The sequence below is a fragment of the Nicotiana tomentosiformis genome, chromosome 12 (genome assembly GCF_000390325.3).
Source record: "Nicotiana tomentosiformis chromosome 12, ASM39032v3, whole genome shotgun sequence".
Lineage (NCBI taxonomy): Eukaryota > Viridiplantae > Streptophyta > Magnoliopsida > Solanales > Solanaceae > Nicotiana > Nicotiana tomentosiformis.
Window position 1 is genome coordinate 110,668,951 of NC_090823.1, and position 17,599 is coordinate 110,686,549.

At 33.6% G+C, this 17,599-nt stretch overlaps 1 protein-coding gene across 1 annotated transcript in view; it reads right to left on the reverse strand.

Moving 5' to 3' along the window:
* LOC104117193 (MADS-box protein SOC1-like) overlaps window positions 1–17,398 on the reverse strand; it is a 31,805-nt gene extending 14,407 nt beyond the window's left edge. Inside the window, exon 1 of the mRNA XM_009628204.4 lies at window positions 16,890–17,398. Within this exon, the coding sequence (XP_009626499.1) occupies window positions 16,890–17,071 (182 nt within the window). The 5' untranslated portion in view covers window positions 17,072–17,398. The remainder of the gene's footprint in view (window positions 1–16,889) is intronic.
* Window positions 17,399–17,599: the final 201 nt, after the last annotated feature.

A 17,599-nucleotide genomic window follows, 5' to 3' on the forward strand; every position in this document is an offset into this window, starting at 1 on the left:
AAGAGAAATATACTAAAAAAGATACAATTGACCTACATCCACATATGGAGATGAAAAATTCACTATTTAAAAGAGAGTACAAAATATCAAGAGTACAAAATATCGAGAGAACAATCTCACGAAGAGGCAAACACAAGTAACACACTATACTTTTTCCGTAAAGTTCTCCCACTAAACAAGACTCTTAAACCCCATATGGCTACATTGTGGATGCTGCTGAATAAGAAGGAAAGATTCTCAATTTATAAAAGGCCAAACATTTTACTACAAAAAAAGGACTCGCCAAATATGGGAGATTTATGTTTCCTTCTAAGAATAGGAAAGCCCAATTATGGTAAACATTTTGACCTTTCCTTCAAGAGATAGGAAAATCAATATGGTAAGAAAACCAGGACAACTCCTAACAATTCTCCCCCTTGGCCTGAATTTTATGACAAAACAAACTTGATCAACCTTTTTCACATAATCTTCAACATGTTGCATCTCCAAATCTCCACCGCAAATTTTGTCTCAACGTGCGTAGCACTCGGGTCAAATTTCTCAGACATAAATCATGATTACCGTCAAATAGGTTGCGGCTCGAACTGAACCCGCCAAGATGAACATGTCTTAAACCTTGCTCTGATACCACTTGTTATGATTGAAAAAAGTCCGGTGTCATGCGAAAACTAGTAAAATAACACTTGATCGATGATACATCAGACAATAAAAGAGAAATATACTAAAAGAGACACAAACATTTAACGTGGTTCGACCGATTGACCTACGTCCACAGATGAAAATAAGCAATCCACTATATAAAAGAGAGTACAAAATATCGAGAGAACAACCTCACCAAGAACAACACAAGTGACACACTACACTTGTCCCGTAAAGTTTTCCCCCTAAACAAGACTCTCAAACCCCATATGGCTACATTGTGGATGCTGCTGAATGAGAAGAAAAGATTCTCAATTTTTAGAAGTCCAAACCTTTTCCTATAAAAAAAGGGACTCGCCAAATATGGGAGATTAATGTTTTCTTCTAAGAATAGGAAAGCCCAATTATGATAAACATGTTACCCTTTTCTTCAAGAAATAGGAAAATCAATATGGTAAGAAAACGACGACAACTCCTAACAAAGAGAACAAGGAAAGATGAGCAGGTCCATAATCTAGGCAGGAATAGCAGCACTAATCTACCACATATGATTAGCAAAAAATGATGCATTATGGAATCAAAGAGTCCGAAGGCCACAAATAATGCAACAACTGATAAAGATGGAGATAAGGTACAGAATGAGTGAACTCATGCAGAAAAAAAAGGGAAAGAAAGATAGAATTTGGATAAATCAGCTACTAGGAAGAAATGAGGTATAAGATGTCCCACAAAAAGAGGGCAGGAGGCTATAGATACTAATTTGTATTTTTATTCCTTTATTTTTTGAGCAGTTTTTTTGTAGGAGGCTGTTGTAATTGGAGTTTTTGACGGGATATTAATAAAATGTGATTCGTTCGACCAAAAAAAAGAAGAAGATCAATCCAACCTACCCATTAGACACTCCTAGGCGCGTTGCATTAGCTCAATTGACCAACTGGGTGACATATTGACAAATATCCTATCTACTAGGATGTGTTGTCAATTTCTACTTGACAAGCTTGCAATGTTGCATCCACAACTTCACTTGTGGATGAGTGTTAGAATAGAGTCTAAGTCTTGATAGACTTCACTTCAAATATATGTGAGGTTGGTAAAATGTATTAAAGACATAATTAAGTAAATTAAGTATATGTTTTTAATAATTTAATCGTTTAGGTTGTTTGAATTAATGCATTTCTTGGATATTTATCCTTGATTTTAGTGTTTTTTAAGAGTATCATTTAGTTATTAAATATTATCTCTTAATTTTTCAAGAAGTCTTTTAGAAATTGTGATGCATATAATTTTTTAGTTGTGGAAGCAGGGGCGGATCCACCCTTTAGGGTAGGGGTGGTACGTCACCCGCTAGATAGGTAAAATTATCAAATATTTATGTAAAAATTTTCTTAAACTAGGTTAAATATTTGACCCAAATCTTAGCTTGTCCTGACCCAACTCATTTCGGCCCAAATAATTTTTGGGTGAGTCATTGATATTTATTGATTCAACACATTTTGACTTGCCCAAAATCAATCCCAACCAACCATCCAGAATAGGTGAATAACAAACAAGGGGATGTATACTACCAAGAGTGGGTATTAGTGAAGAAGAGGAGAGGGTGAAGAATGGAGATACTGGAGGGGGTATGTAATAGAGTGAATTTACCTAAACATAGGTTTATGAGTTGGTTAGCATCAGTAGCGAAGCCAAGAAATTTAATAAGGGTGTTCAAACCTTTGCCAGTGGGCTATGTAAGGGTATTCAAAGTCTATTTTTAATCAATAACAAGTAATATTTTAGTTATACGGAGTATAATATTTCGACGAAGGGTGGCCAGTGACCACCCTTGATGGAACGTAGCTTCGCCCCTGGTTGGCATGCATCAAAGACTATTAGCTAGGGAGAGGCTAGCAGCAATAGGAATATGTCAAGACGAGACATGTCTACCATGTAGAGAATAACGAGAAATGATGAAGCATCTATTCTTTGATTGTGACTTCTCCAGAATATGCATCACAGAAGTGCTCCTACGGATGAAGATCAAATTACAACAGCTAGATATTGAGAGCATATGGAAAAGAGCAGCGAGAAGAGTGTTAGAACCGAAAAAAGTCAGGTGTCATGTGAAAGCTAGTAAAATAATACTTGAACGACGATATATCATACAACAAAAGAGAAATATACTAAAAAAGATACAATTGACCTACATCCACATATGGAGATGAAAAATTCACTATTTAAAAGAGAGTACAAAATATCAAGAGTACAAAATATCGAGAGAACAATCTCACGAAGAGGCAAACACAAGTGACACACTACACTTTTTCCGTAAAGTTCTCCCACTAAACAAGACTCTTAAACCCCATATGGCTACATTGTGGATGCTGCTGAATAAGAAGGAAAGATTCTCAATTTATAAAAGGCCAAACATTTTACTACAAAAAAAGGACTCACCAAATATGGGAGATTTATGTTTTCTTCTAAGAATAGGAAAGCCCAATTATGGTAAATATTTTGACCTTTCCTTCAAGAGATAGGAAAATCAATATGGTAAGAAAACCAGGACAACTCCTAACAATTCTCCCCCTTGGCCTGAATTTTATGACAAAACAAACTTGATCAACCTTTTTCACATAATCTTCAACATGTTGCATCTCCAAATCTCCACCGCAAATTTTGTCTCAACGTGCGTAGCACTCGGGTCAAATTTCTCAGACATAAATCATGATTACCGTCAAATAGGTTGCGGCTCGAACTGAACCCGCCAAGATGAACATGTCTTAAACCTTGCTCTGATACCACTTGTTATGATTGAAAAAAGTCCGGTGTCATGCGAAAACTAGTAAAATAACACTTGATCGATGATACATCAGACAATAAAAGAGAAATATACTAAAAGAGACACAAACATTTAACGTGGTTCGACCGATTGACCTACGTCCACAGATGAAAATAAGCAATCCACTATATAAAAGAGAGTACAAAATATCGAGAGAACAACCTCACCAAGAACAACACAAGTGACACACTACACTTGTCCCGTAAAGTTTTCCCCCTAAACAAGACTCTCAAACCCCATATGGCTACATTGTGGATGCTGCTGAATGAGAAGAAAAGATTCTCAATTTTTAGAAGTCCAAACCTTTTCCTATAAAAAAAGGGACTCGCCAAATATGGGAGATTAATGTTTTCTTCTAAGAATAGGAAAGCCCAATTATGATAAACATGTTACCCTTTTCTTCAAGAAATAGGAAAATCAATATGGTAAGAAAACGAGGACAACTCCTAACAAAGAGAACAAGGAAAGATGAGCAGGTCCATAATCTAGGCAGGAATAGCAGCACTAATCTACCACATATGATTAGCAAAAAATGATGCATTATGGAATCAAAGAGTCCGAAGGCCACAAATAATGCAACAACTGATAAAGATGGAGATAAGGTACAGAATGAGTGAACTCATGCAGAAAAAAAAGGGAAAGAAAGATAGAATTTGGATAAATCAGCTACTAGGAAGAAATGAGGTATAAGATGTCCCACAAAAAGAGGGCAGGAGGCTATAGATACTAATTTGTATTTTTATTCCTTTATTTTTTGAGCAGTTTTTTTGTAGGAGGCTGTTGTAATTGGAGTTTTTGACGGGATATTAATAAAATGTGATTCGTTCGACCAAAAAAAAGAAGAAGATCAATCCAACCTACCCATTAGACACTCCTAGGCGCGTTGCATTAGCTCAATTGACCAACTGGGTGACATATTGACAAATATCCTATCTACTAGGATGTGTTGTCAATTTCTACTTGACAAGCTTGCAATGTTGCATCCACAACTTCACTTGTGGATGAGTGTTAGAATAGAGTCTAAGTCTTGATAGACTTCACTTCAAATATATGTGAGGTTGGTAAAATGTATTAAAGACATAATTAAGTAAATTAAGTATATGTTTTTAATAATTTAATCGTTTAGGTTGTTTGAATTAATGCATTTCTTGGATATTTATCCTTGATTTTAGTGTTTTTTAAAAGTATCATTTAGTTATTCAATATTATCTCTTAATTTTTCAAGAAGTCTTTTAAAAATTTGTGATGCATATAGTTTTTTAGTTGTGGAAGCAGGGGCGGATCCACCCTTTAGGGTGGGGGTGGTACGTCACCCGCTAGATAGGTAAAATTATCATATATTTATGTAAAAAAACTTCTTAAACTAGGTTAAATATTTGATCTTGTCACTCTCAATCGCAAACTAGACAAAGGTGCCATGGTTGGTAGACCTTTGTGAAAGCGTTTCTCGTGTGCAAAATTCAAGTTCGAATTTATCTTGAACCTTGCCTAACATTCCTTTTTTGTTGTGCTTTTTATTTCATTTGTCCTAGTTATTTTTCTTTTTGGCTACCTCCCAATTTCCTATTTGTCGTTTATTATTTTTTTTATATGTTTTCCTCTATTCTATTATTTTATCTCTAATCTTTAGCAAAGACACTCAAAAAAGAGCCTCCTATATTTAAAATACCGTAAAATAACAATTTCTCTTAATTCAAATCTTTTAATTTTTTTTTTTTTTTGCAAAATCAAAAAACTTGGGTCTTGATAGAATTTTTTGATTGAGATCAAATTTAATTTTTATAATTTAGTTTTTTATTATAACATAAAAATTTGTGTTATTCTATGATTGTTAAATATAATTTAACTGTCTTTACTATTAAATTATGATGAATATTTCGCAAGTATTACTTAGAAAAACATGAGATTTTTTATTTTAACTTTTGGGATCTTATAGTTTATCTAATTCTACATTTACTTATGGTGTATAATTTATCTATTGAAAATATTTTTTTATTTTTCTTATTCTCATTGGTGGAATTCCCTTATTAAATATGATATTTTACTTGTGCAAATTTACTTTTAGCATACAAAAAAAGATGTAGTTTCCTAGTAAAAAATATTGATTTTACTTGTATTGTTAATAATAAAGGTGTGATTCCTTCTTTAAAATGTTAATTATATTTGCTTCTTGATGTCTGAGATGTAATTTTTGTACAACGTAATAACAACAACATACCCAGTGAAATCTCACAAGTATATTCTGGGAAAGAGATGTAATTTTCTAATTTTAAATAAAAATGCCTATTAATTGCCGGAATAAACTAAAAAATAATTAAATGGGACAAACGTTTCGAACAAACTCTATATTAGTTATTTTAAGGTGTACATTAGAAACAATTGTGGCACCCGCCACCTTCAAATCCTAAATCCGCCTCAAGTGGTCTGGAGTAGCCAAACACATCTTGAGCATTCTCTATAAGAAAAAATATTTTTTCCTTTCTTTCCTCCAAATTGGTATATATCAACCACAATTTTCGGTCTTACTCTGGGGTTAGGTGAAGAAAAATCATGACATCAAACACAAAAGAAGGTGTTGATTCTTCATTTGTTCTTACTACCATTTTTGATAGAAATGACTTTGAATATTGGAAGATTAGAATGAGAACGTAAATCTGAGAGCTATGCTAGTGGAATATTATTGCAAATGACTATAAAGAGCCAGAAGAAGAAGGTGCTCTTTCAGGAGCAGAGATAAAATATCCAAATATGCAAAAGCCTTGAACAAAATTCAAATGAGAGTCTCAAGAATATTTTTTTTGCAAAATTTGCTACATGTGATACTGCAAAGCAAGCTTGGATTCTCTTTAAGCTGAGGTATATGGTGATGAAAATGTACACACTATCAATCTTCAAACTTTTACAAGAGAGTTTCAGAATTCGAAGATGATAAATCTGAAAAAATAGATGAAAGTTTGCACACGAGTCATGAATATTATTAATAAAATGAGAAACCGTGATGAAAAAATTTCTGACCAACAAGTTATAAAAAAAATTCTAATTAATGTTTATCGAAATATATGAGTATATTGTTGCTATCACTAAGAAGATGAAAGATCTTTTTAAGTTTTTCATAAAAGATCGCTAGTTGATCGTTTCGTGCACATGAGAAGCAGAGAATTTTATTTGTGGGAATCAACCCGAAGAAACCATTTTCTAGTCTAGAACCAATAAAAATTCTCAAATAATCAACAAAGAAGAAGTATGATCCAAAAAGAAGCAGGATTGTCATTGGTCCACCAAGGATGAAGAAATAAGTGAGAAAACCACTAATTTTATTTTGTAAAATTTGCAAAAAGACTAACCATAATGCAGAAAAATATTGGCACAACGACAAACCCCAACATAATTATTATAATGAGTTTGCCCATATTGAGAATGCTTGTAGACACAAGCAAGGAGAGCAAGCCAACTTTTGTGGGAAAAAGAGGAAGAAAAAGAAGGAAGTTTTTTCTACTATTGTCAATTATGATGCAATGATGCTTCATAAAAAAGTAATGAATGGTATGTTGACACAGCTGTTATAATCATATGTGTGGAGATGTAAAGGCTTTTATCTCAATTAATCCAAACATCACCTTTAACGTGAGAATGAAAAATGAAGCCTTAGTTGACGCTCAAGATAAATGTATCATTTCGATCAACTAAAAAATAACTGGTAAGCATATTCATGATGTTCTTTATGTTCCTAACTTATAACAAAGTTTGCTTATTGTTGGCCAGCTTATGGAATATGGTTATTCTCTTGTTTAGGAATAATCATTATAGAATTTATGATAAAAATGAGCTAAATCAAGTCATTGTTGAAGTAAAGATGGTAAATAGAAACTTTCCTTTATAAAATTATTACAATGCATTCAAAAATGAAGTTGTGATGACTAATGGATTTGGCACGAAAGATTTTTTCATTTGAATTCTCATGGGTTGAAGCTTCTCAAACCAAAAGACATAGTGCAAAGCCTTTCTAAAATACACACTAATGGATCCATATGAAAGTTGTATTATATATGTGAAAGCAACATAGAAAGCCTTTTCCAAAAAGTAAGTCTTGGAATTAATCCAACGAAGACTTCATATTTGGGAATCCAAAGGTACGTTCTAAGTTTTTTTTGATGATGTTTCAACAATGACTTGAGTTTATGTCTTGAAAGAAAATGAGAAATACTTGCTACTTTCAAGAGATTTAAAAGTTTTGTTGAGAAGCAAAAGGGTTATAACATATAAGCTATGCATAATGATAGTTTGAAGGTAAATACACAAGTAGAGAATTTAAAGAATATTTCAAAAATAAAGGCATTGGGAAGCAACTTATAAAATAATGTATCTGTAAAGAAGAACTAAACTATTTTTGAAATGGCTAGAACAATGATAAATGAGAACTGACTACTATTTTTTTTTTTGGAAGAGCAGTACATACAACAATGTACATTCTCAATAGGTACCCGTCAAAGGCTTGAATGAGCAGACACCAGTTTGAATCTTGGAGGGAATAAAAACTTCTGTAAGTCATTTGAATATTTATGGGTATGAGTGTATTTGTTATTACTCATATACCCGTTGAAAAGAACAAAACTAGATGAAAGGAACCAAAAATATATCTTTCTTGGTTATAGTGATGTGTGAGCAAAAGCTACAACCTTCTCAATATGAGAACTAACAAACTTGTTATTAACCGAGATATCATTTTTTATGAAATGTTGGAATTTTCAAGAGAAAATAGCAGGAATAAGTAAAAGGGAAAACGATTATTGGCTTAAAGTTCTGATACAACATGTCGCTTCAAGTATCACTTTGGCTAATTCTTGCACCTCTTTGGTTATTATTTTCTGGTACTTTTTCAGTTGTTTTGAGAATTAGACATCCTCTATAAATGGGGAACACTCCTTGGCATGATATATACAGATATATATCTCAAGTACCAACATTCTTCCTTAAGAAAAACTGCATAAGTTTGGTAACTGCAGTACTGATACTTGTGTGTTTGGAGATATGATTTATTATTTCTTGGCTTTACTTCATTCTATCCCGAGATGGTATTTGTAAGGGACAAATAATTCTCTTTGGAAAGTGATCCTAACAAGGTATACGACTTGAAGTATATCCAGTTTTTTCACCACAAACACACTGATTTCTAACAATCAAAGAGAATTATCATCATGTCTTATGTGAAAGATCTCGCCACCAACTTTTCCAAACTTGACAAGTTTGGTGGAGTTGATTTCGGCCATTGGCAAAAGAAAATGCACTTCCTCCTGAAAACACTAAAGGTTGTGTATGTGATTTCCGCCATTCGTCCACTAGACGCCAATGAAGGTGATCGAAGAGGAACCATTGGAAAGCACAAGAGCAAGGATGAAATGGGACAGTGATGACTACATGTGCCGAGGCCATATATTGAATGGAATTTCGGATGCTTTATTCGATATTTATCAACATGTGGAGACCGCTAAGGAACTGTGGGATGCTCTGGAGAACAAGTTCATGTCTAAAGATGCATCTAGTAAGAAATTCCTTGTCTCACAATTTAATAATTATAAGATGGTAGAACAAGAGTTCCGCATGTAGGATGAATCCAAGGAGCCTAACACTCAAGATGGCAAGATTAATGTTGTTGAACATGGGAAGTCCTCCAAACCACACAAATAAAAATATAACGATAAGAAGAGGCCTTATGATGATGGAAAAAAAAGAATAAGGGGTTCCAGGGTATGTGCTATGAATGCAACAAACCGGGCCACAAGAAGACAGATTGCTCTATCTGGAAAAGAAAGAAGAGTCGAGGAAACCAAGGGGCATCAATGGACAATTTTGTATCCATGATCTCTGAAATCAATGTTATTGAAAATGACAATTCTAGGTAGATAAACACATGTGCTACAAAGCATGTGTGCAATGATCGTTCTTTCTTCAAGTCACTCATATCAGTTGATGATGGGACCGTCCTCTACATGGGGAACTCTTCAACTATGGAAGTCAAGGGCATGGGACAAGTGAAATTGAAGTTCACATCTGGAAAGATGTTAATTTTAACTGATGCATTTTATGTTTCCAGTATTAGAACAAATCTTATTTGAACAAGCATGGTTTCAAACAAGTATTTGAAGCCAATAAGTTTATATTGTCTAAGGGTGGTGTATTTGTTGGGCAGGGGTATTATGCCAATGGAATGTTTAAGTTAAATATAATTATCAATAATGACAATGCAATAAACGATGAAGTTTCTATTTACATGCTTGACTCTAATTTTTCATTGTGGCATTCCCATTTGGGACATGTTGATTTTTATATAATGAGGGATATGACCCAAAAACGGAAAGAAAAGTATGAGGGGCAGCGGATTAAATGTGGTTTGATACCAATGATGACTGTATAGTGGAAAATGTAAAACTTGCATATTAACGAAGATCACAAGGAAATCTTTTCCAAGTATCCAGAGAAGTACTAAGTTGCTTGAACTAATTTATAATGACTTGAGTGATTTTCATAGTACTCCTACAATTGGAGGAAAGAAATATGTTATTACATTCATTGATGACTACTCTAGATTTTGCAAAGTTTATCTTGTAAATTCTGAAGATGAAGCATTCGAAAAATTCAAAATTTACAAGACCGAGGTTGAATTGCAATTTGAATCTTTCGTTAAGTGTCTAAGGCCCGATAGGGGAGGAGAATATTATAATTCCACATTTTTCAAAAGAACTGGTATTGTACATCAAGTAACGGCACCATATATACACCACAACAAAATAGTGTAGCCGAACGGAAAATCGAGTCTTAACGGAAATGGTTAATTCTTTATTATCTACCTTAGGATTAAGTCAGGGATATTGGGGTGAAGCTATGTTAACAGCTAGTTATACTCTTAATAGGGTTTCTAATAAAAGGAATCCAACAACCCCATATGAACTTTTGAACAAATACAACCAAATTTGAGTCATCTCAAAGTTTGGGGATGTAGAGCTATAGTTAAAGTCCCACAACCGAAAAGGAAAAAGTTGGGTGAAAGAGGAATTGAATGTATCTTTATAGAATATTCTGAAAATAGCAAAGCCTATAGATTTCGCCATTGAACCAAATGATTCATACTCAGTTAATACCTTCATTAAATCAAGAGATGCAATTTTTTATGAAACTAGATTTGTATCAATTCCTATACCAAAATATATTATTCCAGGTGATCCAAGTTCTTCTATTTCACAATCATCAATCTCTCAAAATGGTGGAAATCAAGATGACATTGTTGAATAAGAAGGAGTAAGAGAGTTAGAAAAGAAAAGACATATGGAGATGACTTCCACATCTATTTAATAGAAGGTTCAATTAATAAAACTGGAAATAAAATTCCTTATTGTTATAATATGGAAAATGATCCCACTACTTTTAGTGAGGCCATGCAATCTCCTGATGCACCGTTATGGAAGGAGGCTATCTAAGATGAGATAGATTCCATTATGAAAAATAATACTTGGATCCTAACAGATCTTCCACCCGGTTGCAAACCCATAGATGGTAAATGGTTGTTCAAGAAGAAGTTAAAGGTAGACGGTAGCGTGGATAAATACAAGGCTCGTTTTGTGGTTTTTGGATTTTACCCAAAAGCACGGCATTGACTACTTTGATATTTATGCTCATGTGGCTAGAATAGTCAAGATAATGGTGCTTATTGCACTAGCCTCCATTTACAATCTAGTAATTTACCAAATGGATGTCAAAACTACATTTTTGAACGGTGAAATGGAAGAGGAAATCTATATGAGACAACCCGAGGGGTTTGTAATTAAAGGATAAGAGAAGAAAGTTTGCAAACTTGTAATATCATTGTAAGGGCTAAAACAAGCCCCTAAGCAATGGCATAAAAAATTTGATGGAGTAGTTTTATCTAATGGTTTTAAAATCAATGAATCAGACAAGTGTGTTTACTCAAAATTTGAAAACGGAAAAAGAGTTTTCCTTTGCCTGTATGTAGATGGTATGTTAATTTTTGGGACCGACATAGAACGGGTCAAGACCACCAAAAGATTCTTATCCGCTCAGTTCTCCATAAAGGACATGGGAGAAGCGGATGTTATTCTTAGTATAAGAAAGTGTTAAGGAAATTCAATCATTTTGATTGTAATCCTGTTTCTACACCGTATGATCCATGTTTTAAATTGGAAAAAAATGGCAGAAAGCCAATTGCTCAACTTGAGTATGCTAAGTTGATCGGGTGTTTGATGTACGTCATGACTAGTACGAGACCCGATATTGCATATGCAGTGGGTAAGTTGAGTAGATATACTTGCAATCCAAATGAGTATATTGGCATGCTATAAGAAGAGTACTAAAGTATCTCAAGAAAACTCTAGATTATGGCATCTATTATAGTGGTGATCCCGCTATACTAGAAGGGTATTCAGATGCAAGTTGGATCACTGATCAAAAGGATAATTCCTCAACAAGTAGATGGGTATACCTCCTTGGTGGGGGTGCGATATCTTGGGGATCTAAGAAGCAAACGTGTCTTACAGATTCAATTATGGCTGCAGAATTTGTAGCCTTGTCATCCGCTTCTAAGGAAGGGGAATGATTGAGAAATTTGCTTTTTGATATTCCATTATGGCCTAAGCCCATGCCACCGGATTCTATCCATTGTGATAGTGAGGCCACCTTAGCTCGAGCATACAGTCATATATATAACGGAAAGTCTAGGCATATTGGCCTAGACATAGTTATATAAATCAATTAATTAAAGATAGGGTGATCACTGTTGACTATGTACGCTCACTTAATAATCCTGTCGACCCATTAACTAAGGGATTAGCAAGGGACTTGACGTTGAGAACATCAAGGGGGATAGGGTTAAAACCCATAAAGAAAGACCATTAAGGGTGAAACCTCAATTTGACGCTTGATACAACATCCAGTCTCGAGTTCAATAAGTGATAACATACTTAATTGGTTGATAGCACTTGGTATTACCATCCTAAAGTAAGTGCTTTGTATCGCTAGATACTTCATTTGTGCATGGATTCACTTGTCTCTTATTTTCTAAATGAATTGTTGGGTTGTTATTTTCACTTGAAAATGGTGGGGATTGTTGGAATTTTCATGAGAAAATAGCAAGAATAAGCAAAAGGGAAAACGGTTATTGGTTTAAAGTTCTGATACAACATGTTGCTTTGCGAAACGTTGCGTTGCTTCGAGTATCACTTAGGTTGATTCATTGCACCTCTTTGGTTATTATTTTCTGGTGCTTTTCCAGTTGTTTTGAGAATTAGACATCCTCTATAAATAGGGAAACACTTCTTGACATAATATATCCTGATGTATATCTCAAGTACTAACATTCTTCCTTAAGAAAAATTACATAAGTTTGGTAACTGCAGTACTGATACTTGTGTATTTGGAGATCTGATTTATTATTTCTTGGCTTTACTTCATTCTATCCCGAGAGAGTATTTGTAAGGGACAAATAATTCTCTTTGGAAAGTGATCCTAACAAGGTATACTGCTTGAAGTATATCCAGATTTTTCACCACAAACACACTGATTTCTCACATGAAATAACAACATGGATAGAAAGATAAAAAGGTGGAGAATACTTCTATCTTTTCTATGAATGTGCTAAAAGAAGAGGATGAGGAAGATGTCTCTCAAGGGGGGGGAATATCAAATTCAGAAGATGAAGAATCACCTCCAAGATAAACAGAAAGTTGAGTTACATCTATCAAACATGCAACTTTGCTTGCATTGAGCCAAAAAACTATGAGGAGGTAGTAACGTATGATATTTAGAAGGAAGCCACGAAAGAAGAAATTGGAATAGTTGAAAAAATAACACTTGGGAGCTTGTTGATATACCCAAAGGAAGAGCGATTATAAGTCTTAGATTTACAAAATCAAACTCAACCAAGAAGGAGAAATTCAGAAGCATAAAGTAAGGTTGGTTGCTAGAGGTTTCACACAAAAACTATGTATTTATTTCTACGAGTCTTTCTCCGGTTGCAAGACTTGAGACAACAAGAATCTTGATTGTTATTGTTGCACAAAAAGATAAAAGATTTTTTATCTTAATGTTATCTCAATTTCTAAATGAAAAACTTGAAGAAGAAATTATGTTGAGCAACCTCAAGAGTTTTTAATTCAAGGAGGAGAAGAAAATGTGTACAGGCTAAAAAAAACTATTTATGCACCAAAGCAAGTGCCAAGAGCCTGGTACAATAAAATTGACACATACTTTTTAAAAAATAATTTTCAAAAAAGTAAAAGTGAAAGCAATAAAATGACAACATTCTCATTGGAAGCAACAAAATGACGACATTCTCATCGGAAGCATCTATGTGGATGATCTAATTTCTATAGGAAATTACTGAAAATGATGCAGAAATTCAAGCAGGATATGATGCAAATATATGAAATGCGCGATCTTGGCTATATTATTTCTTTGGCATTGAAGCTTCTCAAGTGAAAGAAGGATCTTTTATCTCTCTGAAGAAGTATAAAGCATTCTTCACAAATTTAAAATGATGAATTTCAGGTATACGTCCACACAATTAGCAGCAAATAAAAGTTAAGGAAAGATGACGGAACAAAGAAAGATAATATCTCATTGTACAAGAGCTTGATTAGAAGCCAGTTATATCATACTTCAATAACTGCCATTATGTTTGTTGCTAGTTTATTATTCATATTCAAACAAGCACCAAGCCAAGTGTATTTTGGAGCTACAAAGAGAGTGTTATACTACTTGCAAAGTATAATGAATTATGGAATAATGTATAAAATTGATGAAGATTTGAAATTAATTGGCTACTCTAATAGTGACTGAGTTAGATGTGTAGATGACATGAAGAGTACTTCTTGTTATGCTTTCATATCTGGTTCAAGTTTTGTTCTTGGTTGTCAAAAAAGTAAAATATTGTTGCTCAATCTACTGCCGAAGCATAATACATCTTGGTAGCTAAGGCTACTTCTTAAGCTAATTAGCTTAGGGAAATTCTTGAAGATATTGATGAAAAAACAAAAGGGAGGGACTTTTTGGTATTGCAATAACAAATCAGCCATTGCTATTGCCAAGAACTCGGTCAATCATAAATGATCTATGTATATTTTTATCGAGTATCATTTTATTGGAGAAGTACAGTAGAAAGATAAAAGTCGACTTCGTTATTGCAAGACTGGAGAACAACTTGCTAACATCTTTCACCGAAGCACTTTCTAGAGAAAAGTTTTGTTACCTTTTAGAACGTATTGGAGTTGTCAAACAAATGAATTAACTAAGAGTGTTGAAATTAAAGCATTTCTTGAATATTATCTTTGACTTTTGTATTTCTTATTAAGTGTATCATTTAGTTCATCAATATTATCTCTTAGTTTTTCAAGAAGTGTTTAGGAATTTTTAATGCATGTATATTGTTAGTTGTGCAAGACTCTTAAATTATCTTTTGAATAATATAAATAGAGATATATTTAGTGGTTGTAATCATATCAAGTGACCTTAAGTATCTAAATACAACTTGAACATTCTCTATTTTGTTTTTTAAAAAGCATTCTCTTCCTATTTTGTCATTTATAGATGAGATGATCACACACTTCTATATGGCATCAGAGCAGGCGTAGGTTCTGCATTTAGGTCTCACTGTCACTCTTTATTCAAGAAAAGAACTTTCACATGTTTGACTCATAAAAATGAATTAAGCATGCACCTGAGATGACATAATGCAGATAATAATTAAATAAATAAAGATATGCTCTCTTTAACAATTTAAACTTTTGAATGAAATGATCAAATACTTCAATAAAGTGTATCTCCTAGATAGAGTTTCAACCCTCAAGGATTTATCACCTTTGTGTGTAACTGAGTTGTATTTAGTGGAGGAAATCCTCCTGAATGAAATTGTGCTCTTATCAAATATTTGCTCAAAGTATTAAATGCAACAATGTATTCACACTAGTAAAACAATTTTTATCTTTCCAAAAACAAAACACAGAAAATATATTTCAGTCTCTTGGATTAAGAATTTTAGCCTGATAAGAAAGTGGTGGGCAGTTCTAAATCGCTGAGTGAAGAAAACTCTTTGCGTAATGGAACTTCAAAGGGAAGAAAGATTAAGGATTAATTAAATTGTTATGCCGACTGATAAACTTGGTATGTACGAATAGAAGCAAATTTAAATGCATTACATTTCCGTACACATGAGGCAAGTTACCTGAAGGCTGGTAATTAAGATAAAAACTTGATATTTTATGACAAAATGTAACAGTTATATCTACCAATAAGACTAAACGAAATACAAAGTTGTTAAGTATAAGAGGAGTACTATATTGTGAAATACTGATAGTACAAGGAATTTTTAGACTAACAATAGCTGGTAACTTATCTTATTATTCAGATTACTATCCGGTTAGTTAGATCAATAGTCTTAGTAATGATCATCCCAATGGAGCATCTAGATTATGTATTGCTTCTACTTAGTAATGAATAAAAATTTCCTTTTAACCAAAAACAAGATTACTAATCCGACTTTTATGAGTGGGTATATATATGTTACTATTTAGGTGACCTGTAAGTAAGTTTATAGAAGTTAAACTCCAGCCTCTCTTTTCCATCAATAGAAGACATCAGTGCTTTGTTGGAGAAAGGAAAGATATAGCAGAAGTTGATTTCCACTGGGGTTTAGCACTAAGTTGTGATATAAACAGGCAAAAAGTGGGTGGGGTTTTGGAAATAACGATTGGGTAGCAAGTACAATTTCCCTTCAGGTATAATCATATTATATTCCAAAAACAAAGGCACAAATAGCCTTCAAAATTGGCTTTCTTGTTTGAAGAGTAGTATGCTTCATATTTTACAGAAAATCGTCTAGAATTTGTACAAGATACGGCTTAATCAAGAAGTTTACAGATTATTCAGTATATTAATAATTCATGTACCATGATCATAGGTCCTTGAGGACCAAAAGAAGAAAAAGGAAATTGCAAGAGAAATATATATATATATATATATATATATATATATATATATTGTACGAGGACTAGTACACTAAGCTTCCGCTATATACGGGGTCGGGAGGGCCAGCCACAATGGTCTATCGACTATCGTACGACCTTGCATTTCCACTAGAAAGATATAGTTCGAGAATGAAGAGAAATCAACAAAAGAAACTAGAAGGAAAGATTATTGGACTCAAAAGAAAATACAATATTTGAAACAAGAAGGGTCCCTTTTGCACAGTGAGGTTGTGATCATTGTACTTGGTACTTGTTGCATTAAATCGTAAAGGCCAGTTAGTTAATTCGTAAGGCTCCTAATTCAAAGATGCTGTATATATAGTATGATGATATAAAAACAAAAAGTTGAATAAGACTATTCTTTATTTTGTAGCAAAGAGGTGAATAAAATAGAATAGATGTACCTGGAACTTGAGAACTCATAAAGCTTTCCTTTTTGGGAAAAAACCATAAGACTAACTTCTGCATCACACAAAACTGAGAGCTCAAATGCCTTCTTAAGAAGCCCACTTCTCCTTTTAGAGAAAGTCACTTGCCTGCTTGTTGCATTTTCAATCCTTTTTATCTGAGTTTTTCCCCTCACCATTCTTGAGAAATCAAGATTTGAGACAAGCAAATTACTCTTGAAATTCTAGCAATTCATGGGAAGTTTCCAAAAATAGAAAGGTTCTAAATCAAGAAGTGGATAAAATTGATTGACACAAAACCCTTTTTGGGGGTGTCTCAGATCTGGAAGATGAACCAAAAAGGAAGAAAATTTGGTTGGTCAAGACTAGAGAGTAAAGACTTAATGCTCAAGAGTTGAATTAGAAACCATATCAGCCAAAGGAAATGAAGAGCTTTGATTTCTTAAGACTTTTGTGCTACTGTATTATCTTTCCCTTTTGAGTTCCAGCCAGTGGATCCATATATAGTAAACGTACATAAAATGATTAAGGAAAGAACCCCTTTTATGTCTTTTTCTACTTTTGGTAAACTTACTAGAGAGAGGTGACTAAAAAAAACTTCCAAAGAAAGAGATAAGAATAAAATAAGTATCTGGTTGGCAACAAGAGAGAATCATGAGTATTTAATTCGTCGAGACGCTCTTAGGGACCACTAAAGGCACAAAATA